Consider the following 26,764-nt stretch of genomic DNA (forward strand, 5'->3'; position numbering starts at 1 on the left):
CTGGGGGCTGAGCTCCACCTTTTGTCCCCATGCGCTTCACTGCTGTCCTCTGGGTGGGCTGGGAGGGAAACATCTCCTTGACTACATTCAGCCTTGCTGAGTGCACCACCTTGCGCACCATGAGTCTGGTTCTTAGTTATTTCCTGGTTCATTAGGCACCTGTGTTAATGAGAGGGGCAGCTACCCTGGCGAATTTGTAGCAATCATACTTTAAGCCTGGCAGACTTTGTGCTCATCCCCTAGACAGCACTTTGCAGAAACAACAGAAACTGTAAGCAAATCATCTCCTCCCCACAGCAGCCCCTTGGTGGGAGATCCCAGCCCCCCCCTTCCCAGACTGTGGACAAGGAAGGTGTAGACCCCCACCTCCTCCCAGGCCATCCACCTCCTCCCTCACCCCATGCTCACAGGAGATGGAGAATGAGAGCTCAGCTTCTTCATGCTGCAAGGCGGACTCTCAAAAGCAGCCTTTCTGGGAGAGAAAACAACTCAGCCCACTGGAAAGCAACCAAAAGCAAGGCTCACCTCCTCCACTGGGAGCTCCTTCAGGCGGGGCAGAGAGCTGGAGAGCAGGCCGATGAGAAAGGGGGTGGGCGAGCACACGATGTCGATCATGGAAGGTGGAAGCACAGGGATGTATGTGTGCTGCCAGGTGAAGGGGTACAGTAGTGCCACTGTGGCATGACAACACTTGGAAAGAGTGCTGGAAGATGAAACACAACCAAGCGCAATGGCTGATCAGTCAGGAGATAAGTGACGTCCTAGAAATCAGGGCTCTTTCACTTGTTCCCTGATTGATCTCTGCAATTACTAAGGGCTTTCCCAGATTTCTAACACCAGCTTCAGGAGCAATGACTTGAGATAGGAGCCCAGGTTAGGAAAGATCATAGAATCATAGAATAGTTAGGGTTGGAAAGGACCTCAAGATCATCTAGTTCCAACCCCCCTGCCATGGGCAGGGACACCTCACACTAAACCATCCCACACAAGGCTTCATCCAATCTGGCCTTGAACACTGCCAGGGATGGAGCACTCACAACTTCCTTGGGAAACCCATTCCAGTGCCTCACCACCCTAACAGGAAAGAATTTCCTCCTTATATCCAATCTAAACTTCCCCTGTTTAAGTTTTAACCCATTACCCCTTGTCCTGTCACTACAGTCCCTGATGAAGAGTCCCTCCCCAGCATCCCTATAGGCCCCCTTCAGATACTGGAAGGCTGCTATGAGGTCTCCACGCAGCCTTCTCTTCTTCAGACTGAACAGCCCCAACTTCCTCAGCCTGTCTTCATACGGGAGGTGCTCCAGTCCCCTGATCATCCTCGTGGCCCTCCTCTGGACTTGTTCCAGCAGTTCCATGTCCTTTTTATGTTGAGGACACCAGAACTGCACACAATACTCCAGGTGAGGTCTCACAAGAGCAGAGTAGAGGGGCAGGATCACCTCCTTTGACCTGGTCACGCTCCTTTTGATGCAGCCCAGGGTACGGTTGGCTTTCTGGGTTGCGAGCGCACACTGAAGCCGGCTCATGTTCATTTTCTCATCGACCAGCATCCCCAAGTCCTTCTCCGCAGGGCTGCTCTGAATCTCTTCTTTGCCCAACCTGTAGCTGTGCCTGGGGTTGCCCTGACCCAGGCGTAGGACCTTGCACTTGGCTTGGTTGAACTTCATAATGTTGGCATTGGCCACCTCTCAAGCGTGTCCAGATCCCTCTGGATCCCATCCCTTCCCTCCAGCATGTCAACTGAACCACACAACTTCTGTCACCAGCAAACGTGCTGTGGGTGCATCAATCCCACTGTTCATGTCACCAACAAAGATGCTGAACAGCGCTGGTCCAAGTGCCCACCCCTGAGGAACACCACTCATCACCGGTTTCCATTTGGATGTGGAGCCATGCAACCATCTAGCTAATTTCTTATCTATTGAGTGGTGAATCTGTCAAATCCATGCCTCCCCAGTTCAGAGATAAGGATGCCATGTAGGACAGCGTCAAATGCCTTGCCACGGATGCATCTTGCCAGGTGCCATGGACTTATGCATCTTCAAGTTCCTTAGATGCTCTTGAACCTGATCTTCTCCTACAGCAGGTGGCTCTGCATTCTCCCAGTTTGCCTTCTGCGGCTTGAGTGGTGCGGCTGGAGATGTTGCTGGTGAAGACCAAGGCAAAAAATTCATCGAGTACCTCATCCTTCTCCATGTCCCAGGTGACCAAGTCTCCCATTTCCTTCCAGAAGGGTCCCACATTTTCCCTTGTCTTCCTTTCATCCTCGATTTACCTACAGAAATTTTTCGCATTGGCCTTAATATCCTTGGCTGGATTAAATTCTGCCAGGGCTTTAGCTTTCCTAACCTAGCCCACATGCATGCAACAAGAGATTGATACAGTATATTGTACATGTGTTGATGGTAGTCACAGGTATTAGGTATTAGGATCTTGCACATGGGTCAAGATGACCATCAGTAACAATAAGGAATTTGTGAGCAAAACCAAGGCTTGGTTCTGTTTAAAAGATCCAAGGAGAACATCCAGGATTGATTATACCAAGGATAAGTTATGTGACAGCTTGGCAAAGTGACTATTCTATTAACCAGAAGAAACTTAAGTTGTCCTGAAGTCAGCTGTCTTCATTGTAATACTAAAAATCACACCCACAAGTCAGAGATTGCCCAGCCAAGGTGAAGACCCCTCCTCTAAGCATGCATACTGATTAGAAGGAATGAGCAAATATCATACGTAGATTAGACATAGATTACTCTAATTATATGCAGCTGGGAGTGCATTACCTTGTATCTTTTGTGTATAAATGCAATGAAGGAACTGGCACTGTTGTGCTTGATTTGTGGAACAGTCCACCGAACAGCCAGGCCTGAACACACACAGTATCTCTCTTGAGCGTGTGGAGCTGGTTTACTGCACACCAGGCATGAACCTGCTTTTTGGACAACGAAATAGGTCCCACTGAATCCAGCATCGGCTGTTCCAGTACCCTGATGGGAAGGACTAGACAGATGTGGGGTCATCCACAGCACTGGCTTTCATTAGAGAAATTATTTTATTCTCCCACAGCATTTCACATTCCACGGGAAAGCCACGGGTCTGGATGTACAGGGGCTACACTGTCCAGCACAAACACCACACAGCCATGGGCATACAGAAGACAGCACCACCACTACAACAGCTACCTACTGGGCTGCACTGTGGCTCACATACCTGCTGGCCATATTCTTGTCAGCACAGCTAGACAGCTTGCTTGGATGTTCTGGCAAAGCCCTTGGCACAATCTACGGCTGCAAGGTCCCCCGGAGGTGCTCCTGCAGGTTGTTCCAGTCATGGTCCAGCCGTGCCCCTTGGCTTTCTACCTGTGTACCATACAGGCTTCGCTTCTGGGCAGCCCTTAGCAGGAGTAACTGCATGCCAACGGCATGCATTTCTATTAGTCCGAATCATATGATAGCTCCTAGCAGTCAAGCCAGAGTATGGCGGAAGGAGGAAGGAGCGGTGTCCAGCTGAGGCTAGCCAGGCACCCCACAGCTTTAGGAGACTGCCAAGACTCCTCAGAACCATGGGAGAGTGAAAGTGCAGGAGGGGAGCACACGGCTAGCTCCTGGAGGAAGCTGCCCCATGGCTCATGGGAACTTCCTTCTTCCCCTTCAAATGCCACCAGCAGCTCAGCCAAAAGTGCCTTTGCTGACAAATTCCAAGGGGGTCTGTCCAGAAACCCCATCAGCTCTCTAGCAGGAGGCAGGCAGGGTCTGCAGTCAGAGACGGCAGAGCCTGCTGCAGGGTACCAGTTACTCATCTGTTCTGGGTCTGGAAGCATTTGTATGTGTCAAGGGAGGGGGAATGCTAGCCACTATAAACCCTGTATATAACATCATTTTGTTTTACTAGCATCCAGGTCTCTGAAGGCTGGAGGAGGGGAAGGAGGCTGGTGCAGCCGGATGCCCAGCTGGCTCGTGTTAAACTCCATGGGGGAATTTACACTCAGCAACCCGGATCTGGCAGTTTATTGCTGACTGGAGAGGGAAGCGGTTTGATGGGTGTGGGCTCGAGCTCACTCTGGAAAGTGGAGCCTGCTTTCCTGCCCCCCTCACCCCAGCTAAGTCTGGTAGATTTGAATCCCTGGGCTGCAATGCTAACACACGCTGAGCAGAGCGGTCTGGCTGGGCTACAGCTAGCTGGTTTTCATCAGGTAAGTTCAGTTAGCAGAACACAACTGTGGTTGCTGGGACGTCAGTGTACCATATGAAGTAACTGGGTAGTAAACATCATTAAACACATGATGTTTTTTAGAGATGAGTAAATATTATCTAGGACTGCAACAGCCAGGGAACAGGCCCTTGGGAGGAACACCTGGGACTTGTGTGCTGAAAAAGTCTCTCAAGATGGGGACAGTTTCCCCTCCCTGCACTCCCAGAGGCTTGTCTCTTAAGGAGATACTATATAAAAAGAGAGGAGGACCCTGCAAAGGCTGTGTCAACAGACTGGTAGCTTTAAGCTTTTAAATGGTGAAAAACCCCCCAGTTCCACTTACTTGTTTGGAAAGGTTGTAGAGCACCCCCTTCCTTCTGCACATTCCTTCCTGCCCCTCCATCACTGCTCTCAAGCAGAGCCTGCCCTCCTCAGCAAGCCCATATCTTGCTGTGTCTACCACACATGCAAGGTAGATTCAGAGAGAAACAAAATGAAAATAATGAGAAGATACAGAGCTAGTAACAAACAGGAATGTTAAAAAAAAAAAACCCTCAAACACAAGAAAACCCACACAGAAAAAGCATGGGAACAATACCAGAGTAGATTGCTTGTCTTGTACCTTTCATACAAGCTGATCTTGAAAGGAACTGCAACAAAGCGAATGTGCCATCTTTCAAGTGCACTCCAAGTTAATGAGATACTTTAAAAACTGCCTCCTTTGAGCCTGAGCTACTTGCACACCTGCACATTTCAGGCAACATTAGGAGATTCAAAAGCAGGGGTTTCTCTTCCCCTCCATTACTGCAGAGCGTGCTTTCCACTCCACAATTTCTGACTGATAACAGCATAATAACAGCAGCAGCGCCATGGTGAAAGCTGAAAGAACTCCTTTCATCACTTCTTTGCAGCACTGTGGCATTACTCTTCTAGACCACCACCCCTGGACTTCCTCTTCTTTGAGGAGAGGTTCAATGTGGAAGTGTTGCAAATTTCACCTCTGTCACAAATCCTTGGCTTTCCTGCCTAAAGATGGGACTTTTTAGACAGGATCTGAAAACCAGTGAAAAAGATCTCTGCGATTCCAGATAGCTCCACAGAGAAACAGTGAGCAGCTGAAGTGCAAGGTTATTTATGGCATGGTAAGATATGACGGCATGCTGTCTCCTGTTATATTTATGGTGGCTTGCTCTTCCCTCAACCCTACTCTCAAGTCCCAGTGAGTACACATGGTACGTGAGAGATTGAGTGGGAGGAAAGATGGCTGAGGTCCAGTTAGTGGAAGTCACAGACGAAGCTGTGTAAGCCTGAAATTGGATGCATCATGCGGTGGGAAGTAAAGATAGCTTCCCCTTCCACCCTTCCATCTGTGAATGCCTCATCGCCTCCAGGATGAATCCTAGTGATTGCTGCTCTGCAACATTTCTCACGGAGGAAGACATTTTCAGAGAACAATATTGATAGGGTTGAGGTCTGCGAGACTCCTTTGAAGGCACAGCAATTCAGAGATGGACGCAGAGGAGGTAACATCGAGCTGTTTCTTCCACACCTGATTCAGTCAGACTTGTTCTGCAGATAGTCTCAGGGAGCTGCAGCTTGCCAGAAGCCCAGCAGAGCTCCAGTCCTTCGGAATGACTCAAGCCTAAGCTCCTTCCTCTTGTGTACAGCACTGCAAGAAGCACTATGGGACTGCTGATTCACACCATGGCTACAGAGCCTTGCCAAAAGTCCAACAGGATAAATCCCCTTTTATGCCATCTGTGTGACCGTATGCTATTCAGCCTGCAGCGATGGGGCAGGCTCCCCACACTATATCACAGTTGTAACACAGCAGGTACCTGTCTGTGTAGAAGGTGAATATGGCTACTGAAGTTCTGTATGCCTCTTTCTATGAGATGTGCACAGAACCAACCTCAGTTGATGTGCACACCACCACCAGAACAGTTTAATGCACTCTCAAAACAGTAAGTATATACCAAACAGGCAGCCAATGCCTTTGGATAGCTACAGCCCATGTCCCTACTGAAACCCTGACATCCCAGGACTCATGCACCATAACCTCGATGACGACTGCTGCTATTGGAATAATACTGACACAGGATGCTGTGTTTTGCTTGGTGCAATCCAGATGCCACCATTACCTAGTGCAGACCATGTCTGATGTAGCTTGCACAGGAGCTTGCAGGAGAGGCTGAGATATCACTAATATAGAGGCTAAAAAGTACTGAAGTACACAAAGAACTGTATCAGATCCCTCCCTAAAGGGCAGATTTGGATACAGACTGACACACAGATCACTCTGGCTGCACACACCCTTGGTCAGAACAATGATATGCAGCACTTTGTGACATTCACTTGCTCAAACAACAGGCCTTCCTGTCACACAGCATCCTATGCAAAACCCTACCACACAGCACCCTATGAAGCTGCTGCTTCTTGGTAGCCACCTCGAACAGGGGTGGCCAATACAGAATCTGAACACAACAGCTGCAACTACATAGGAACTCTTCTTCCTTTCCTGGGAAAGCTAGCTTGACATAGAATCATTGAATGGTTAGGGTTGGAAAGGACCTCAAGATCATCTAGTTCCAACCCCCCTGCCATGGGCAGGCTCAAAAAGACACCTTGTCAATTTCCAGCAGCTTCTAAAGAAGGATACTGGCTGCTCAGTTTGGTTATTTTCCTTCTAAACTTTAAACTGACTACAGACTTTACAGCCTTCTGCTCCCAAGGCCAGCAATTATGCTAAAAAGCTCATCAAGCTGAATCCCTCTTTGAGGATACTTCATGATTTCTGAAAAACATTACTGAATCAATCCCTCCTTTTGGGGTTCAATGCCCTTTGCTCTCTGCACTAACTAAGCTGCTGAAAATATGCTGGCCTTGGCAAAGTAAGGCGGTTTGATTACGTGGGGTTTTTCTTGTCTTTTTTTTTAAGCTCTGCTACAGTAGGATTCATTTTACAAACACCTTTGGATTTCTGACACTGTGTCACATCTGGATTTACTTATGATGGATCGCAGATCTGCTTTACAACATTTAACAGGCGCAGGAGCTTCCAAACATTGCCCCGTGACTTTGCACAGCCCCGCTGCAAATCCTGACAGGAGGATGCCAAGTTTCATGGGCAGTGGGGACCATCACTGCCTCCCACCGACATAGCAGGTTACTGCAGGTGAAGAAGCGAGAGTTAAAGATGCTCTGAAGAAACGACACTATTATCTGAGATCCGAACTGCATGCTTGGATTGCTTCTTCTCCCTAACCACAATATGAAAAGGAAGAACCTGGGAGGCTGGGATTCACAGTCCCAGATTTGTTTCTGTAGAGCAAGGAAAAGGCTTCTTTTTGATGATTAATTACCTTTTACTGGGGATGACCACATTTAAAGTGTCTAATGCTTTCAGATCTGCCTTTGATAACAATGACCACTTTGTGTTGTTGACACAGCTGTGGTTTCTGGCAGGGACAGAGGCAATTGCTTGAGTTGGTCAGATCCACAACAGGCTTTTGAGGAGATCTGGAAAAACTATGCCTTGATTTTAAGCCTGTGTAAGTTCTCCTGATATAAAAAGCCTTCTGAATCTGACCCATCTCTCCCTTGGACCAGTAAAAACTGCCCAGCCCTAGGTACCTTGTGAAATGAGGCCACTTTTATTGGAAGATTCCTTCTAAAACATTGGTCTACAGTGTCTCAAACTGCATGCCAGGCAGCATCACTTGGAAACAAAAGCAACTCTCCTGTTGGAGTGCCTAACCTTTGCCATGGCCCCCACTGCCCCAGCACTAAAGTTTATGGTGCAGGAGCAAATAAAAGCTAGGGAAGACTACACAGACAAACATAGTTTTAACAAAGTCCTTTCCCTGGGTTGCAGGGCAATGCATACTCCAGTTTCCACAGCAACAGAGGGAAAAAGAACCCACCCAAAATGTAATAAACCAAATTCTTTCCTTTTCCGCTGCCAAGCTCTGGATTGACAGGTCTTTAAAAAACACTCAATGTTCATTCTAAAGATGGAAAAGACAAAGTATTTCACTTGCTGTACACTTGTTAGATACATTTTTTGGCTCAGCTCGAAAACATTTCACAGTTCACACAGTATTTGGCAAGAGACCTTTCGGCTTTCTTTTCCCACAGACTGATTTTATAGCAATTAAAAGATGTAAATAAACTGCACACAGCATTAACTCTGTCACTCACACCCAGACACCCCTTTATACACACATACAGGTAGTTATGGACAGTGCCCACATGAAGAACTGCAAAGATGAATGATAAAAGCAATTTATTACTCATCTTTCACCATGTCACCTGCACTCTCCCTGTTAATCCATCTCAGCTGGATTATTTTGGGCATTCCTAACCTCTGAGCAGTTTCCAACAGCTGCTTTTATCAGTTTTTTTTCTTCTTTCTTCTCATAAGCTATTGCCAAAAAACGTTTCTTTTCTTTCCTCTGAAATTGGAATTTTCACTGCTAAAGTAAATACCATTTAATATTCTTTGAGTTCAGTGTGTTCCTGTCCCAGGAAAAGTATCATTTGGACAGAAGATCATGTAGGTACAATACTGTCAGCTTTCAAAACACGGAATTTCCAATGAGGAGAAGAGACTACTGACCTTGTGAAGGGTTCACCAATCCAGCGCACTCAGGTCACTGGACTGGACTAAAACAGTTAATTTTGTTGGTTATTTCCTTTATTTTCCATTTTTCAGGCCTCTACAGTCCTTTGGGGTTATTTTCAAGTGTTTTCTCCACAAAAATGAGTCACAGAAAGTTCATATTTTGTAACAGGAAAAGAAGACGACTCTCCTGAAATTGCTCAGAGCAAGGTCTTCTCAGAAACATCAAATATTAAAAGTCTTGTAGAGAGCTGGCAAATCTACAGTAAATATTTGAATCTGAGCCCTGTGGCCAGACAGACCCTGGATCTTTAAAACGTGACAATTCTTCTTTTCACAGAAGAGGGCTGTTTATGGTATATTTAAAGAATCTAGAAACAATGATTCTATAGCTCTTTCCCACTCTTTCACAGGTCTGGGCAGCTGGACTCATTCCTACGGAGCCTGTCTCTACTGGCAAAGCCTGTCACCCCGAATTATCATATAAATCATATATACTAAGTAGAAAGACAGCATTTGGATGAAGTCTCTAATTTTCAGTGCAAGTTTGAATGCTCGGCATGAAATGTGTGGCTTAAGTATTCACAATACTAAGTATCTAGGCATATAATGTATCAGTGATTATAAAGAGGCAAATCTTCACCTCTGTGATCCAAGGCAGTTGCCAAAAACTGCAAGTGGTGCTGCCTGGATGCTACAGCTCCCCTCTTTCCAGCCTTCCTACTCCTGTGATGAGAATGCCTGAGCTCTGCCTGCAGAGAGCCCCGGATCCCTGCAGCATGAACTTTTCCCTTCACTTTCCTGTAGAAGGGGCCTCCCCATTCTTTGCCCCAGCACTCAGTCCCAGAGCTGCAGCCTGCTGCCTGAAAGTTGTGAAAACAGACAGCTTAGGGGCATTGTACACTCCTGAAACTTGAGCATGCTCCGAAGTGTCATTACTCATCCAGGCAGCTTTTCGTTCCCCAGCCTTGGCGAACTCTCCTCACTGAATCCTCAAGTGCTTCAAGGGTTGGAGAGCTGCCAGCCACCAGCTGCACAAGATCTTAAAGAAACCTGAGCCCATTTTCATAACTTAGGAGAGGAAACGAAAAAAAGAAAACATAAGGAGAAGAAGCAAATTGAAAGATACAAAATAGAAGGGGGAAGTCCTCTGTCTCATTCCCCCTCACTGCATCCTTCACTTTCATCCCACACAAGCAAAAAGTACTCAGAAAGCAATACTAAAATAGAAGCTGAAGACTTAACAGATTTTGTGACATCAGAGAAGAACCTAGAAGTGACAATGCTCTCTGCCCAAGGCTTGATCCCTGCAAACTCCAGCATAGCTCAGTGGGAAGCACTGCTGCATCATGGAGCAAAAGAAGGGGTTTTGCTTCCTTAGCACTGGTGATCTGCTCTGAAACGGTCTGAAGGAAAGGGAATTTGGTTCTCCTTGAGGACAAGAAGCAGCACACTTTTTGCAAGCTGCTAAACAAAATGATGGTGCATGACCTAATTTCCCCACTTCTGGGACATACAGCACTACTTATATCAGACCAAAGTTAGCAAAGAGCAGAGAAGGAAAAAAGAACAAGGCAGCATTTTGTTTAAGGAAATACAAGAGGGTACCTGAGCTTGTCTGCAATAAAGATCACCCTCCTCTCCAGAAGCAGGGAGGCAAAGACTCTGCTCAGATGCCGCACACTGAGGGATGCGAACAAGGACTCGAAATCCACATGCTCAAGTCTGGAGTCGAGAGGCCGCCGCAGCTCAATGACCTGTTGGAGAGAAAAAGACCATAGGTCTGCTCTTGCTGCCCACCCATACTGTGGCAAACAAAGACCCAGCAAGTATTTTCACCACTAACAGCCTTACTGACTGTGCTGGCAAGCACCACATAGCATTAAGCCCTCAGAGTCTTTCCAAAGACCTCCCACAAATCCTTCTTCCAGACAAAGGCAATCCAGAGTCCACTCCAATGGGCACAGCATGAGACCAACCACAAGTTCTTCCCAATGGACTGAGGACAGGGAGCTCTTCCCAAGGAGGAAAACTAGTTTGTGCCTAGCTAGAAGTGGTTTCCAGCCTTTCTGGCATTCGAGCAGCAGCCGAATGGCATGAAGCCTTCCAAATCTGCACTCTTGTTTTTACAGTTACAATTTAGTTTTTCATTTTACTGCAAGAATCTGGATGTCTAACCTACTGACTATACATTTTTATATCAGTCACAGTGAAAAGCAGTCTGTGAGGTTTTTTCTTTGTTTGTATCTACCAATTCCTGCCACAGCATCTTCTCACTTCATACTCCTTATCTTAGACAGCTGCTCATCTAAATTGTTCTTGAAAGCCTCCAACACCACACATTTCATAAATTCTACAAGAACATTACTCCAGTTCTGAACTATCCTCACCAACACCAAGCCTGCAGCTGAAACTTGTCAGTGGCAAATTAATTCAACTACTTGCTGTCTTACAACAGTATACGCTCAGAACAACTGGTCACCTTCCTCTCTGTATCACAGAATCACAGAATCACAGAATCCCAAGGGTTGGAAGGGACCTCAAAAGATCATCTAGTCCAACCCCCCTGCAAGAGCAGGGTAACCTACAGTACATCACACAGGAACTTGTCCAGGCGGGCCTTGAATATCTCCAGTGTAGGAGACTCCACAACCCCCCTGGGCAACCTGTTCCAGTGCTCTGTCACTCTTACAGTAAAGAAGTTCTTCCTGATGTTAACGTGGAACTTCCTATGCTCCAGTTTACACCCATTGCCCCTTGTCCTATCACTGGATATCACTGAAAAAAGCCTAACTCCATCATCCTGACACCTACCCTTCACATATTTGTAAACATTGATGAGGTCACCCCTCAGTCTCCTCTTCTCCAAGCTAAAGAGACCCAGCTCCCTCAGCCTCTCCTCATAAGGGAGATGTTCCACTCCCTTAATCATCTTTGTGGCTCTGCGCTGGACTCCTTCAAGCAATTCCCTGTCCTTCTTGAACAGAGGGGCCCAGAACTGGACGCAATATTCCAGATGCGGCCTCACCAAGGCTGAGTAGAGGGGGAGGAGAACCTCTCTTGACCTACTAACCACTCCCTTTCTAATGCACCCTAAGATGCCATTTGCCTTCTTGGCCACAAGAGCACATTGCTGGCTCATGGTCATCCTCCTATCCACCAGGACCCCCAGGTCCCTTTCCCCTTCGCTACTTTCCAGCAGGTCACCCCCCAACCTGTACTGGTACATGGGGTTGTTCTTCCCCAGATGCAAGACTCTACACTTGCCCTTGTTAAATTTCATCAAGTTTCTCCCCGCCCAACTCTCCAGCCTGTCCAGGTCTCGCTGAATGGCAGCACAGTCCTCTGGTGTGTCAGCCACTCCTCCCAGTTTTGTGTCATCAGCAAACTTGCTGAGGGTGCACTCAGTTCCCTCATCCAGGTCATTGATGAAAATATTAAACAGCACCGGTCCCAGCACCGACCCCTGAGGAACTCCACTAGTCACAGACCTCCAGCTAGATTCTGCGCCATTGACCACAACTCTCTGCCTTCTTCCTTTCAACCAGTTCTCGATCCACCTCACTACTTGATCGTCAAGCCCACACTTCCTTAGCTTATCTATGAGGATGCTGTGGGAGACAGTATCAAATGCCTTACTGAAATCAAGAAAAACTACATCTACCGCTCTACCATCATCCCTCCACCTAGTCACTTCCTCATAGAAGGCTATAAGGTTGGTCATACATGACTTCCCCCTCATAAAACCATGTTGGCTGTTCTTAATGACCCCCTCATCCTTGATATGCCTAGTGATGGAGTCAAGAATAAGTTGTTCCATCATCTTTCCAGGGATGGAGGTAAGGCTGACCGGTCTATAATTACCCGGGTCCTCCTTCTTGCCCTTCTTATAGATTGGTGTGACCTTTGCCATCCGCCAATCCTCAGGCACCTCACCCGTTTCCTCTGTAGGAAACTTCTTGCATATTCATAGGTTATCGTGTGTCCTTTGTTTTCTGTATTAAGCAAATAATTTTCTCAAGCTTTGCCTGTATTTTGTAAACCACTTAGTAAGTGGAACTACTTTTGTGGGCTGTTCTCCTACTGTTTGCATTTTTTGGAAAATGATACTCTAAATAAATTTCCGCCAGTGTTGGAAAGCAGAAAAACTCTTATTTATTATTCATCCCTTCACTTTCTTTAACAATGCAGGAGTTTGTCTAAACAATACCATACTGTTACCTCTGCTCGCTTTATAGCCCACCATACCAGCTCCTTTTCTGAAGTACTGCTGCTCACACAGTTACTTCCACGTATTAGACTGCTCATTTCTTCTTCCCAGCTCTTGTCCATATTGAGTTTCAGTCCGAACCTTCAATTTAGCAAGGTCACTTTGAAGTTTAATCCCTTACTCTCCAAAGTACCTTCAACCCATCCCAATGCTGTCATCTGCCCATTGTGTAAATGTGGGCTTTATGCATTCAACCAAGATAATTAATGAGCGTTAACAATCCTAGAAACAAAACAGCCGAAACATTCTCACAGCCTGATGGTACAGCACTGGGATTCTACAGAATTTTAACCAACAATGCATGTGCTCTAGAGTAATTTAATTTAGTCTGGACTGTTTTCAGTTCAGTTGAGGAGAATGCCATCATGCAGTGCTATGCTGAAAGCCCTCACAACCTCTATCAATTCACTCACTTCCCTCTCTCTCACATTCAACGCATGCTCAACAGGAAGTACGGCCAAGACTACGTCCAGTTTAGCTTCTGTCTCCCTCCCACAGTCCTTCAATGCTACACCCAAAAGTTCTGCACTCTTACAACCCTCACTGTGTGAGATGCAACACGTACCCTCACCTCTCTGCTGTGAAAATGCTGTTTTGAGAGGCTGCAACGTTGCCCTTGTGTGGTTTCAGTAACTTTTTGACCAGAAACCTGTGCCCTGTCACACAAAAACAGTGGCTCTGCATTAAGGATGCTGAAACATATGCTAGGAACCCCGTCTTCAGCAAGTTACGTATGGGGGGCCTTGAGCAGGTCCAAAGTCATGTGCTGGGCAGCATGGGGCCTGCCAGTCCATGCCATTTGGCCTCAGGGCCAATGCCCTGTTTCATTTTGCCAGCATTGCTGTGTCCTTACATCCATTTTTAACATATGATTTCCCTTTTGATTCTGAGGTCACTGAAGTGTCCATGCCACCCCCTCCAGTCCCCTATTTTTCTCCCTAGCTTCCCCACACAGCTGCCAGACAATCTGTCCTTGAAGATCCCAGTGCTATGTCACAGTCACAACTTCTAGTCACCAGTCCTGCACCATTTATTGGCCCAAGTCTCCTTCTAGAGTGGTGTCTTTACCTCTGTTCCTGAGCCTGGCAAGAAGTTCTTGACTGTAATCGTCCGCCCCAAAGCTGGAAAAGGTGCCTCCATAACACTCCTCATGAGAGGCTGCACCAAAGCTGGGGAAATGCCCCGTCTCTTCTCAACTTCATCCAAGATCTGAAATAAAGGCATGAAGACAAAAACATATAAACTGGGAGGAGGGAGATAATGCCACGAATGAAGCACACCAGCATCTATGGTCTCTCCTTAACCCAGCACTGACGTGGAGCCTTGAGTCATAAGGAAGAAGGTAAAGGATGCAATTGAAGACCCTAATTTCCTTCAACAAGAGAAACCCAGCTTCAGTGAGGTCACTGGAAAGCTTACAATTCGCAAACTCCCGACCACACTCAGGGTCAGGACTCAACCTTTTAATCTCTCAGTGCTGGTGTCCTGGTAGTTCTGCTGAAGGAAGAAGGCAACAGCTGACAATCTAGTTTTAATTTTAACTGTTTTGGACTAGAACTGTCCCGAACTAGGTTCTGGAATTAGCATGTTGTTGCCTTGCATATACCACTTCAGGCCCTTCCTTCAGCATCAGCTCCCCTGATCCCCAACTCTTCTGGTTTTGACTTAACTTTCAGATCCCCCTTAGCCTACACCACAATCCCCTCTCTCACCCCCCTCACCTTAGAGAAGAGATTGAAGCATCCAAGGCGACTCACAATGCAGTAAACTTCTGGTAAACGCTTCCCTTTCCCACTGGGCTTTCAAGACAAACGCAAACGCACACACAAAGAAAATGTCAGTTACCGCAAAGATAGAGGGACTGGTCTCAGTTCTGCAGCTCAGTGGCTGGCTCAGAAACTGGCAGACATTTGACAGCATGCTGCTGCTGACAATACATTAAGTCTGGCTCAAACTCTGGTATGCTAGAAACAGTGGGGAGAAATGGGCACACCTATGGTATAATACAACCTTCCCATATCAAATGACTAAGGCAGGGCAGACTGCTCTACAGACACTGAGCCTACAGGACCAGCACAGCTTTAGACAACTAGAAGCTATTTAAAGCTAAGAGAGACAGGTTAACAGTGAAACAGTCCATGCTCAAAACATTAAGCACTGGTGGAAGTAAAAGGTAAAAGAGCTATGTGTGGGGTGGAGGACAGTACTTGGAGAGGGACTCTGGCACTGAGAAAGCAGAAGAGAGCGAAGCTGTTCTGCTGCCGCTCTTTCTTTCTACACTGAAAGAGCAGCAGCTTTCCACTTTCCAGAATGGGTGCCAGTAACACCAACCCCACAGAAGGCTGCATATCTAGGAAAAGAAAAAAGAACCCAGGGATAATTACCAGCAGCCTCCTACAGTATCCAAATCGCCTGCTTCCATCTTCCCCCGTCAGGACAAATGAGAATGTCTCACTGCAAAAAGAGAAACAGTCTCTGACACAGAATCCAAATAAACCCACAACATTTTTGCATTTCCAATACACCCCTGTCAGGGCTCTGCCCAATTTTCTGCCATAACAGCTCTCACATTTAATTACCTTGATATATAAATCCGTTTGTTACAAATCAGGATACAAAATACAGGATTTACCTGGCAAACTGATGGATGGGGGCCCAGTCCTTTGCATCAGGGAAGCAAAACTGGGGAATAGCTTTCAACTGATCTTCTGCCTCGCGCATGAATTTGAACGAGCGCTCAAGCTAACAGAACAGAGAGAAGGCATGTTTCCAATTAGTCATGTGGAGATGGAATGACTTCAAATATTTTTCCTGTGACAAATGAAGAGGTGATGACAGAGGCTAAGCTTCTGCCTGGAAGATATTAAAATTTCTGATTCTGGCTCACCTAATCTTTAGATATCTTAAAGTAACTCTGTGCCTCCAATTCCACCATGCCCTGTATCTGCAGCACCTGCCCCTGCTGTATGGCGCCCGTAATCTGGGACACATCTTCCAGAAAGCTGTGAGAGAACTGAAGTCTGAGGGGAGCTCTGGTTACAACCCATTTACAAATGCTCTGTCACACTGGCTCTGTGCTTCTCCCATTCCTCATTCCCTCTTTTGAACTAGACTATTGGTGAAAGATGTGCCTTCCCTTTAAGAACACGTGTCTTCTCCCAAGTGTCAGTCTTCACAGAGAAAAGTGGGAAAAGGGGAATAGCTACATAAAGTTATAGCCAAGGGCAGCAAAAGATCTAAATCAGCTGCTCCTTCAACACTGAGGAATGCCATGACAATTCTCAGGGGGTGACTGCAGACCCTCTATCTTCAGTCCCACTGAACACTGTGTCAGCAGAGGGTTACTGATTGCACATGCCGTCAACAGAGAACCTGTGGCTTCTCCAGCTGTGCGAGTGCACCACACAATCTGAGACACATCAGCCAGACCTTCCCGACAGGCACCGCACCTTCAGTGGGAACTGCTGGGTAACCTCAGGGACATAGGCAGCCCCAGCCTGCTTCTTGTGCAGCGACACCACCACGAAGTACTCAAACAGCTGCCTCTCTTGATATTCGATCAAGTCCCGTTCCAAGGTCTGGTACCGTGGGGTTTGCTTCAGGCGAGATTTCACATGCACCAGGCGCTGGCTGTGAGCTATCAAGAAAAAGATTAGAGACTGTGAGGCTGTCTAGCTCTTCGCACAGAGCACCACAATGCTTTGCAGAGACTTACAGACAACCTTGACAGCACCTCACTGTATTTACTTTATTAGTGGCTGAGTAAGAGGCGGGAACCATTTAGAAGCTGCACTATAAATATCAACAGAGATGGGACATTATCTGGTGAGTGCCGTAGTCCTGAAGAGTTTTGGCAGCAGACAGATTTCATGGATAGCTTTTAGAGCTGAAGACAACCCAAACTGAGATCCATATGGGACATGATGTAACAGATAATGTCTGGGCATTCATCCTAGCATTCATACCTGTATCTTTCAAAGCCAGCACAGTTAGGTGATTGATCACCTTTGTTCAGAGGAGGCTGTGAGTAGCAATCCCCACAGTTTTACAAGACCAGCATTTGGGTCAGGCTACAGTTCCACTGGCTAAGCAATGCTGGGGACTCACAGCTCCACTAACACAGGCTGGGCTGCAGGCCAACAACAAAGAAACATGAAAAGAGGTGCAAATCAGAAAAGCTGGCTCGTGCCAGTCCTTCCTGTGCCTAAACTTTATCTCTCAGGACGATGTTTCTGCAAGTTCACCCAAGACAATAGGAAAACAAGAAAATCTGCCAAGCAAGCTGTAACTGCAACACATATGAGCTGTGGGACAATAAACATTCCAGCATGGAAAGTAATGAAAAGCTGCCTGCTGAGAAGAGACCAGATGAGATTCCGTAAGACCACCCCCCTGCTTTATTTTACAGTCGCATCCCAAATTAAATCTCCATGATGCCTCCCTTACCCCTACTACAAAAGAAAGAATTAACTACAAGCAGAGACTACAGCACATTCTCACATCTGTGCTTCCCCTGAAGGCGGGTGGCAGTGCAACTTTTTGACAGAAACAACAATCACCAGGATACTGCAGGAACTCCAAATGCTTAAGATGTCTGCTTGGGAGTCTGGGCTTCCTGAAAGACAGTATATACTTTAGGACGGACACTTGACCTTTTGTCTAGTAAAGTTGTGCCACTCGTGGACTATTCCAGACAATGTAATTTACAGCAATCTTGAGATGCCTCTTAAATCAGAGAGTGCAACAATCCCTGGATAGTTAAAGCCCTGGAAAAATGGCTTAGACTCCTTTCTCTCATCACCTATTTGCTCTAAGGCTGTAATTCAAAAGTTTTCAGAAATGGTTTCTGTTTTACCAGAGACTTCAAAAGGAGCAATGTCATAGCAATGCTGAGTGCTTCTGAAAAGCTCGTTCAAGCTCTGCATTGTTTATATTCTGTGCAACCCACTAAAGATACCGGGATTTTACTGCTGTCATCATGGCAGAGTTCGTCTTTGAACATTTTTCCTTCCCAAGGGTCAGCACTTATGGCTCTGACATGCAGTCTGATGATTGCTGTTTGATGATTTACTGTGTCTCAGATGATGTACACTGACTTGCTAAGCAGAGGTAACTGGCTGGTGTGTTTAGTCTGTTAAGTAAAACATACAAACCCAAAATCCCAGATAAAAGAGACTTGTTCAATCATCTCACTTTCTTATTTAAAAATAGGGAAGTCAACAGTTCAACAAGGCATAAAGCAAAATACAGGTGCAGCTAGAGCAACCAGCAAGTGCCAGAGCTCCTGCTCACACTTATGTAGACTCGCACAGTCACTCAGGTAGATCTGGATATTGTTCACAGTCATGCACTGTTGGATTTGAGGTGAGTTCACACGGTCATCATCGGTTCCCTTCTACAGGCAGTTCCTAGCTGCAGTTATACAGATGTTACAGAGAAACACAGGATGATATACATGACTCACTATGGCAACCAGCAACAGACAAGAGTTTGAGTCTTCCTGGACACATTTACGCTGTCTTTCTCAGCTAGACCTGAACATAGACTGTATTTCACATCGAGTTTCAAGACAGTTGTGAAGGTAATCTCTGCTCAGCCTGGGTGCAGACTCTCTCTCCGTGTCTCCAGGTTAGCTAGAAAACCTGTCAAAGCATAGGCAGTGGCAGCAATTTTCCGCTTGATCTTGCTGACACACCAGTAAAGATAAAAGGTTTCCCAATGCAGAGGAGAGCAAGAGCGTACAGTCGTTCTTGTGTGGAAACCTATGCTCGCAAGAGGGAACTCAGTCTGAGGTTTCTGTTCTAAAAACCTGAAAGAGGGTAAAGATGAGCACTTCTAAGCACAATCCACTGTAATTGACACAGACTCCAGTTGCTGCTTATGCCTGTCTTTTCAGCTTGAGCACAGACCTACTACCCATCTCAGGCGTGCACGTGAGTCAGAAAGCTTTGGAATTTGAACGACTTTCCATCTTGCACTCTAAGTCTACCAGGACTTCGAGTTTGCCACATAACTTCTGTAAAGATTGCAATGCCACCAGCCACAGGGCTAATTACCAGCACAAGAAGGTTTTAGAAGAGTATTATTATGGAGACAAGTATACCATATAGCTCTACTGAAGTGAAGTAAGCAGTGCAGCACTTTATCCCAACTCAGCCAGCGCAGAGGAGTTTAACTATCAATAAAGCATACAGTGCAATTCTGTTTTCCCAGCCAGCTAGTCTGGCTGGTGGGTTGTCTCCCTTAGAAAATGAGTAGTTGGGTTTCTGAGCACCCTGTTCCATGCAATACTGCTACTGTCAGCCTGGTCACACATTTTTGACTGTGTACTTAGAAAATCCTCACTGTATTTCCACAGTGTCCAGGCCACCTCCTAGGCAAGTCAGTGCAAAGAGCTTTGATGGGAACTGTTTGGTTTGGAGCCCTATAATCTGCCCATGGATTTTCTTCTGCAGTATTAAGATCTTTGTTTTCTCACTGTGTTCTAAGAACACAGAAGCCATTTGCTCTCTTCACACACGTGCTTACCTTTCAGCTTCTCTTCAGTATCACTGTCAGATTCACTGTTTTCGTCTGTAACTAGGAAAACAAAAAGGGGAAGATGAATTAGGTAAAGTCTATTTATACCTGTGCATTTCTTATCACTGGCATGAGAAAACCAGGCCTGGCAACTTCAGAGGGAAAACAGTATAGATCACAAGAGCCTTGCTCTTTTCATGGGTGCAGATAACCACAGGCACTTAGCTTACCAACCTTGGTATCTTCCCATTCATTCAGGGAATAATAATAACAACAACAACAATAATGATAATAAAAATAAATACTAAACAACAACATCCACCACCACCACCAGCCCCCCCCCCCAAATCGATTTTAGACAGCCAGAAGAGTTGCATAAAGAATAAAATGCCAGAGCAGTATTTTATCCAAGTCTAAATAAGCACACCACCAAGGCAAAATACTGATTAATAGGCAGTAGTTTGCAGGACAAGGGATAAAAACAAGCAAACAAACAAAAAAACAATTGCCAGGCCAAATCAGGCTCAAAGTCTATATGGTCCAGTAGCCTGTTTCTCTCAATGATACTGTAGATGCTTCAGAGAAGGGTATAAAAATGAGGTAGAGACAAGTCTGAGAAGCCTGAAGGCTCATATAAACACACTCATCCACCCTGTGGGTGTATATCTTATATAAAATAGGATAAACAGTACCAAGCAATTGTAGGAAACAATTAGTGGACAGCTTTCACTGGAAATCAGAGGGTTTTGGAAAAAGCACCACGTTGGGAAGATGTAATTTAAAGTTTTAAAGGATGAGATGCTTCAAAGTATTTGTTCTGAAGTACCTGAACACTTCTATCCAGCTGTTAACTGACAGCGAGAGGCCGAAAGTCTCAGTCTTGCTATGATGGAGATTGTCCTAGAGTCAGATCTGGAAACCCTATTTCCAGTGGAGGCTCTTTGTTTATTGGAAAGCTGAGGGAGCCAAGACTGTTTCAAAATTTACCATCTTCCATTGGACCATTTACTAAAGCGACACATTCCCGCAAAATATTTTGATCTCAACAAATCAGACTTTTTGGACAGAAAACGCTTCAAAGCTTCCAGGCTGTTCCAGAAATAGACATCAAAAACGGGGGGACATTTCTGACGTGACCTGTAAGGTTATCATGTAAACCCATGGAATGAAAATTAAGCAAGAAAACCAAAAAAGTTCCACTTCTATGAAAGCCTTTTGGACAGAGGAACAGCTTTTATGTTCCCAAAAGAAAGGGTGAAAGCCCCAATTCAATCTCGCTCTGGACTCCTAAAACACATCACATAATCACTAAGCCAGCCTAAACTCTAAGACAAGTCCTCAAGAAGTCTTAGATGTACGATAATTCAAAGTTCCTTTACCTTTCCCTGAATTGCTCTCTGTAGATTGTGATAGTCTCTTGACGCGTTTCTTTCCCCTTCGTGCCTCGTAAATGGCATTGATTTTCAACACGAGCTGCTCAGCAAACACACAAACAAACGAGGTTATTTTTCTCCCCAGGCAAGAAAGGAAGTTAGAACTTCATGCAAAGTGCTCTGTTTCCCAACCCTGGCCCTACTGAAAGTCTTCACTTGAGAACCTGCCGTGGCCCACAAGTTTAAAAGCAGAACTGGCTGGAGGATGACAACAAACTTTAATGTCTTTATGCCTTTAACGTCTGCTGTGGGCTATGCTGGAAAAGCCTTCATACCAAGCATGGGGGAAACACATCGTACAAAGAATGATGTGGAAACTGAAATGGGTAGGAGCCAATAAAGCTGAAGTACTTTAAAGTAGTGTTTTTCTTTGCAAATCCTTTAATCCCTGGCCTCCCAGCTGACCAGGAGAGAGGATATCTCAGTGTTGAGCATAGCTGGGCTTAGTGGCTCATTCATAGAATGATAGAATAGTTAGGGTTGGAGAGGACCTCAAGATCATCTAGTTCCAACCCCCCTGCCATGGGCAGGGACACCTCACACTAAACCATCCTACACAAGGCTTCATCCAACCTGGCCTTGAACACCGCCAGGGATGGAGCACTCACACCCTCCCTGGGCAACCCATTCCAGTGCCTCACCACCCTAACAGGAAAGAACTTCCTCCTTATATCCAACCTAAACTTCCCCTGTTTAAGTTTGAACCCGTTACCCCTTGTCCTGTCACTACTGTCCCTAATGAAGAGTCCCTCCCCAGCATCCCTATAGGCCCCCTTCAGGTACTGGAAGGCTGCTATGAGGTCTCCACACAGCCTTCTCTTCTCCAGGCTGAACAGCCCCAGCTTTCTCAGCCTGTCTTCATACGGGAGGTGCTCCAGTCCCCTGATCATCCTCGTGGCCCTCCTCTCGACTTGTTCCAGCAGTTCCATGTCCTTTTTATGTTGAGGACACCAGAACTGCACACAATACTCTAGGTGAGGTCTCACAAGAGCAGAGCAGAGGGGCAGGATCACCTCCTTCGACCTGCTGGTCACACTCCTTTTGATGCAGCCCAGGATACGGTTGGCTTTCTGGGCTGCGAGTGCACACTGAAGCCGGCTCATGCTCATTTTCTCATCGAGCATCACCCCCAAGTCCTTCTCTGCAGGGCTGCTCTGAATCTCTTCTTTGCCTGATCTGTAGCTGTGCCTGGGATTGCTCCGACCCAGGTGTAGGACCTTGCACTTGTCATGGCTGAACTTCGTAAGGCTGGCATCAGCCCACCTCACAAGCATGTCAAGGTCCCTCTGGATGGCATCCCTTCCCTCCAGCGTATCAACCGAACCACACAGCTTGGTGTCATCGGCAAACTTGCTGAGGGCGCACTCAATCCCACTGTCCATGTCGGCGACAAAGACGTTAAACAAGACCAGTCCCAACACCGATCCCTGGGGGACACCACTCGTTACTGGCTTCCAGCCGGACATTGCGCCATTGACCACAACTGTTTGCACGCGGCCATCCAGCCAGACCATTCAATGCCTCTGGTCTCCTTATCTGTCTCTAAAAGGGAGCCGAATTGCAGGAGGACCATGCCAGGCTTCCCCAAGCCTCTTTGAGCCACCTTGTCAAGGTCCCAGGCAGGAGCAGCAGGACATGGCCACAGCATTCAGATGTATTCCAGAAAGTCTGGGATCCCTGCACATGTGTCCTGACAGCTCAAGGTAAGACAGGCCCACCACATACTTGATCAGGGAACTCTGAATCCAATTATTTAAGCGAGAGGCAGGATGCTCTGCTGTGGAAGTACAGCCTCCACCCAGCCACCCAGCTCAAGTCTCAAGCTAATCTTTCCACTGACACAGTAAATCTCAGTTCTGAACTTGCTCTGCAATACTGCTCCGTGACAATGCCTGGTAAATGTATATACTTGTAATCTTCCCTTCAGCTGACATAAAAGCATGTGTGAACACACTGACAGAGCTCAAGCACATGCACAGATGTGTAGGCATACTGGGAAAGAAAACCCTAGATGTTTGTAGCCTTTGGCTCATTCCAGAAGGGAGGAACAGAGAGAGGGCATTCAATGATCAGATACGCAAACATGAGCGCAGATCTGGCAACCAGGAAACAAAGACAATACACAAACACATCCCTTTGCCCCCAGTTGAAAACTGTGGGTTAAGAAAAAAATCGCCACAGACAGTCCCTGGAAGCCTCTGCTTGTCCTGCAAAGACTGGGACAAGCAACTGTGTTTTTATAACTGTGTTTCTGAAACATTCAATAGACAGACTAGTGCCAAACCTCATTTGGACTGAATACACTTCCTGCTAGATCTGAAAGAAAATAAAATTGAAACAGAGTCATGCTGTATCCAAATACGAAGTAGGAAACGTTGCTCCAAAGAGCCCTCCTAATTACAGAGAACTCTTTTTGTCACTCAAATATCAGTATTTTCGTTGTTCCCTTCCAATATCACACCCTACCTTGATTTAGGAACAATCAGACCTAGCAAAGAAGAGATTGCCAGGAGAGAACAACGACACAGCACACAGAAAACTTCTGACTCTCCTATCCATGAAGCAAAGAAAGAAATATGATGGGGTACATCTTTTGCAAAAATATTAATTTGTTCCTCCCCCGACAAACTTCAACTTTTATCCAAAAATTAAAATGCTTTTTTCTTGTTATTATTTTCTCTCTCCTGACAATCAAGGTATCTCAGACTGAAAAATAACTTCTTCAGAACTTGTAGAAATGCTAGTGAGCCTTCCCCTTCAGGCAGGAAGGGGGTTAAACACAAGTCAAGTCAGCTGCCAGGACAACAGCTACGTTGCAGGGATGCCACACTGGAAACTAAGGAAAACATCTCATATTTGAATTCCTGCCTGGAAGAAGCCAAGAGAGAAAGACCTAGATTTACCTTGGGAATTTTCCTTCTCCTCTTGCCATTCTGAGGGTCTCCCAAGGAGAAGACAGTGTCATCTGGACTGCTGGGGGTCGAGGGAGGGCTGATTCTGGATGGTGACCCAGTCCCATCACGGCTCAGTTTCCGTATGTCTGGCAGCTTGAAGCTCCTCCGTTCTGAGTTTTGTCGGAAAAAAATGGGCTTGGAAAGCAACTGGAAATGAAGGTGAAGGAAGGAATGAATGAAGTGCCCCACATGCCTTTGCTTCATTGCTAACACTGTTACAGTGGGGCAGCTGCAGCACCCAGCTGGCAAACCAGCCCCGAGAACGCTCGTGGATTTCTGCACACACAAAAGAACTCACTCAGCTACCATGTTAGACCAGGACTAGCTTGACTAGCAACTTAACCATCCCAAATTCATTTCAGACTAGAACACAGTCTCGGTGGTTGGCCAAGAAGCCTTGCTCCAGTGTGAAAAAAAGTCTCCAAGGACTTGAGTAATCCAGATGCTGGGACTGTAAACAGGACAAGACTAACCAACCAGCCAACCACAAGCATTCAGGATAAGGAGCAGCTAGCCCGGAGGAACAGAGAAGGAGTGAGACCAGACAGAATGCACTGTCAGTATGGCTGTCTTTGACAGAAGCCAGAATTAACTATTTCAAATAAGGGTACAAGAAATGTCACAAGAGGCAATTATGGAGTCTGGTTTCCTCCTTAGCTCATCAGTAAGTTCAGTGAGAGAACAACAGCAGATCTTTAAATACCAGAATAAAGTTCTTAAAGTACCTAACCAAAATCAACATTGGAGAAACAGAAAGCTCAGCTCTAGATAAAGAAGGGCAAACTACTTCTCACCAGAAATATGCTCAGTAAGAGCTCTTTTTGTCTTCTCCTACAGAATTGCCCAGCAGTTATGACAAGATGAAGTCTCACCTTCTGTGAGCCCTGTACCTGCACTCACAGAGGATGTATCTCCCTGGCATTAAGCAGTGTGCGGAAGAGGTACGCAAGCTAATTCTGAATAAGTCACAGCAACACTGTAGCTGAGGCGGCATAATGGTCTGCTTCCATCAACAGACACTCCGCTGAGTTACTAGCCAGACCAATTCACTCAATCAGGTTAGCTTAGGTGTCTCTGCATGGTTTGGCAGAAGATGCTCAAGTCACAAAAATGCCTACCACCCACAGAGAAGTCACACATTACAAGGAGACATTGCCTTTGCAATGAAGAATCTCACTTCATTGAGTGAAGTGCACTAATTCTACAAGCTACTACTGCAAGTCTGTCTAGACCCATTCCCCATCAGTCTCTAGCCTGGCCAGGCTTTGACTCACACTGCAGTTGCAAACCCAAGAGAGCTGCAGCACTTCTTTTCTGACTGATGCAGGTCACAGCTTTTAGATGTCAAAGCACTGTAGTGTAATATAATTACTCCAATTCAGCTCTTTACCAAGTGTCTCCTGCTGGGAACTGTATCTATGCTGAAAGTTATTCCTGTGTAACACTCCAGCCCTTTTTTGATAGCAGAGGTGGGAAATCAGGGTCCACAGGTGATTGCAGAGCTCTCTGAGGGAAATCAGCTTCATTCCAACACTCACATAGACCCTTGCTGCTCTAGAACTAACTAGCAACAAGGAGAATGGATTGAGAACCACGGAACAACTTTAACTTCTAAATGTTGAATTGCCCTAAGAATCCTCAGCTGCTGATGAAGCTGGTTGCAAAACAGCAACACATCAAGAAATGCTGCACATCAAACTTCTGAAAATGTTGGGTAACAGCTCTAATAATAGCTGTAACTTGGAGAGCATGGGAAAACCCTCTGGTCAGAAACCTATTTAGATCCCTGCTATTCACTCTGAACCCAGTTGTTACCAAGATGATTTCTGCTGTCACACTGCCGCTGCTGTTTCAGGCTTGAACTATCTAAACAGACAACAGGAACCAACCAAACAGCTCAGAAGGATGAGAGCAGGGCTGGCCTTGGTAAGCCCTGAGCTCTGAGCAAGAAGTGCAGGTCAATGTTTTACCTCTTCTTTTGGTTTCACTACCAAGGAGCAAAACGCACCAGGCTGTGAGCTGTGCTGTTGGTGAAGACACGTTTTTAGTACTGGCCCCCTAACCAGGGGACTGGCATTGCATTACTTAGCAGCAACCAGTCTCATCAAGGAGAGAGCAAAGGAAGCATCCTTAAGAGAGGGGCTGCAGATTCACCGTGGCATCGGGCAGACTGCATACTGCGCACTGACTCTGCACCAAGACCACTGGAGGGCTTGGTTACCCAAGCACTTAAATATCCTCTTTGAGGGGAGGAAGACCTTTCTTGCACTATGTTAGTAGAAGGTCTTCTCCCTACCAGGGAAAGGTAGCCCTGGTAGGAAAAAAAAGTGAAAGCCAACAAACCATTTGTATAAGGGAATGTTGCTTTTTTTACCTTCCTAAAGGGCAGTAAATCCCCTCTTATCACACTGTACTCTGTGGTAAAAGACAAAAAGGGAAAGACCCTGACATAATGAAAGTCATTGGCAAATCCTTACTTTTTCCATACAGGACCTGGATTTCACCCAAAAACCTACCAAAGTAGAAGAAATGGTCATTTGAATCGAAGTACCTTAGTGGGAGTCCCAGGTACAGAGGAGGTGGGGGATGCTGGGAAGGTCAAGACACATTTCTTCCCCAGACAGCGGCTGTTGGTCTCAATGTCTTCATAAGGGTTTTCTTTTGATGGTGGATCTGCAGCAAAAAGCCATAAGCAAGAGACTGTAAGTGCAGAAAATCCTTGAGGTTTGCCATAAAAATGTTTGGGGATCTGCTGGCCTTCTCCCACCTCCCA

General features: G+C 46.2%; 1 protein-coding gene across 4 annotated transcripts in view; it reads right to left on the bottom strand.

Moving 5' to 3' along the window:
* Nucleotides 1-26,764, bottom strand: part of DENND2A (DENN domain containing 2A) — a 63,575-nt gene that overhangs the window by 5,793 nt on the left and 31,018 nt on the right. For 3 of the 4 annotated variants that reach the window (XM_065681131.1, XM_065681142.1, XM_065681150.1), the window contains exons 5-15: nt 26,543-26,664; nt 23,941-24,138; nt 20,984-21,077; nt 19,614-19,664; nt 16,535-16,722; nt 15,718-15,827; nt 15,470-15,539; nt 14,807-14,884; nt 14,154-14,294; nt 10,424-10,572; nt 526-703 (exon numbers count right to left, since the gene is read on the bottom strand). In XM_065681131.1, the coding sequence (XP_065537203.1) occupies nt 526-703; nt 10,424-10,572; nt 14,154-14,294; nt 14,807-14,884; nt 15,470-15,539; nt 15,718-15,827; nt 16,535-16,722; nt 19,614-19,664; nt 20,984-21,077; nt 23,941-24,138; nt 26,543-26,664 (1,379 nt within the window). The remainder of the gene's footprint in view (nt 1-525; nt 704-10,423; nt 10,573-14,153; nt 14,295-14,806; nt 14,885-15,469; nt 15,540-15,717; nt 15,828-16,534; nt 16,723-19,613; nt 19,665-20,983; nt 21,078-23,940; nt 24,139-26,542; nt 26,665-26,764) is intronic. The other variant, XM_065681160.1, reaches the window with a different exon arrangement.

The sequence above is a fragment of the Lathamus discolor genome, chromosome 1, assembly GCF_037157495.1.
Source record: "Lathamus discolor isolate bLatDis1 chromosome 1, bLatDis1.hap1, whole genome shotgun sequence".
Classification (NCBI taxonomy): Eukaryota; Metazoa; Chordata; class Aves; order Psittaciformes; family Psittacidae; genus Lathamus; species Lathamus discolor.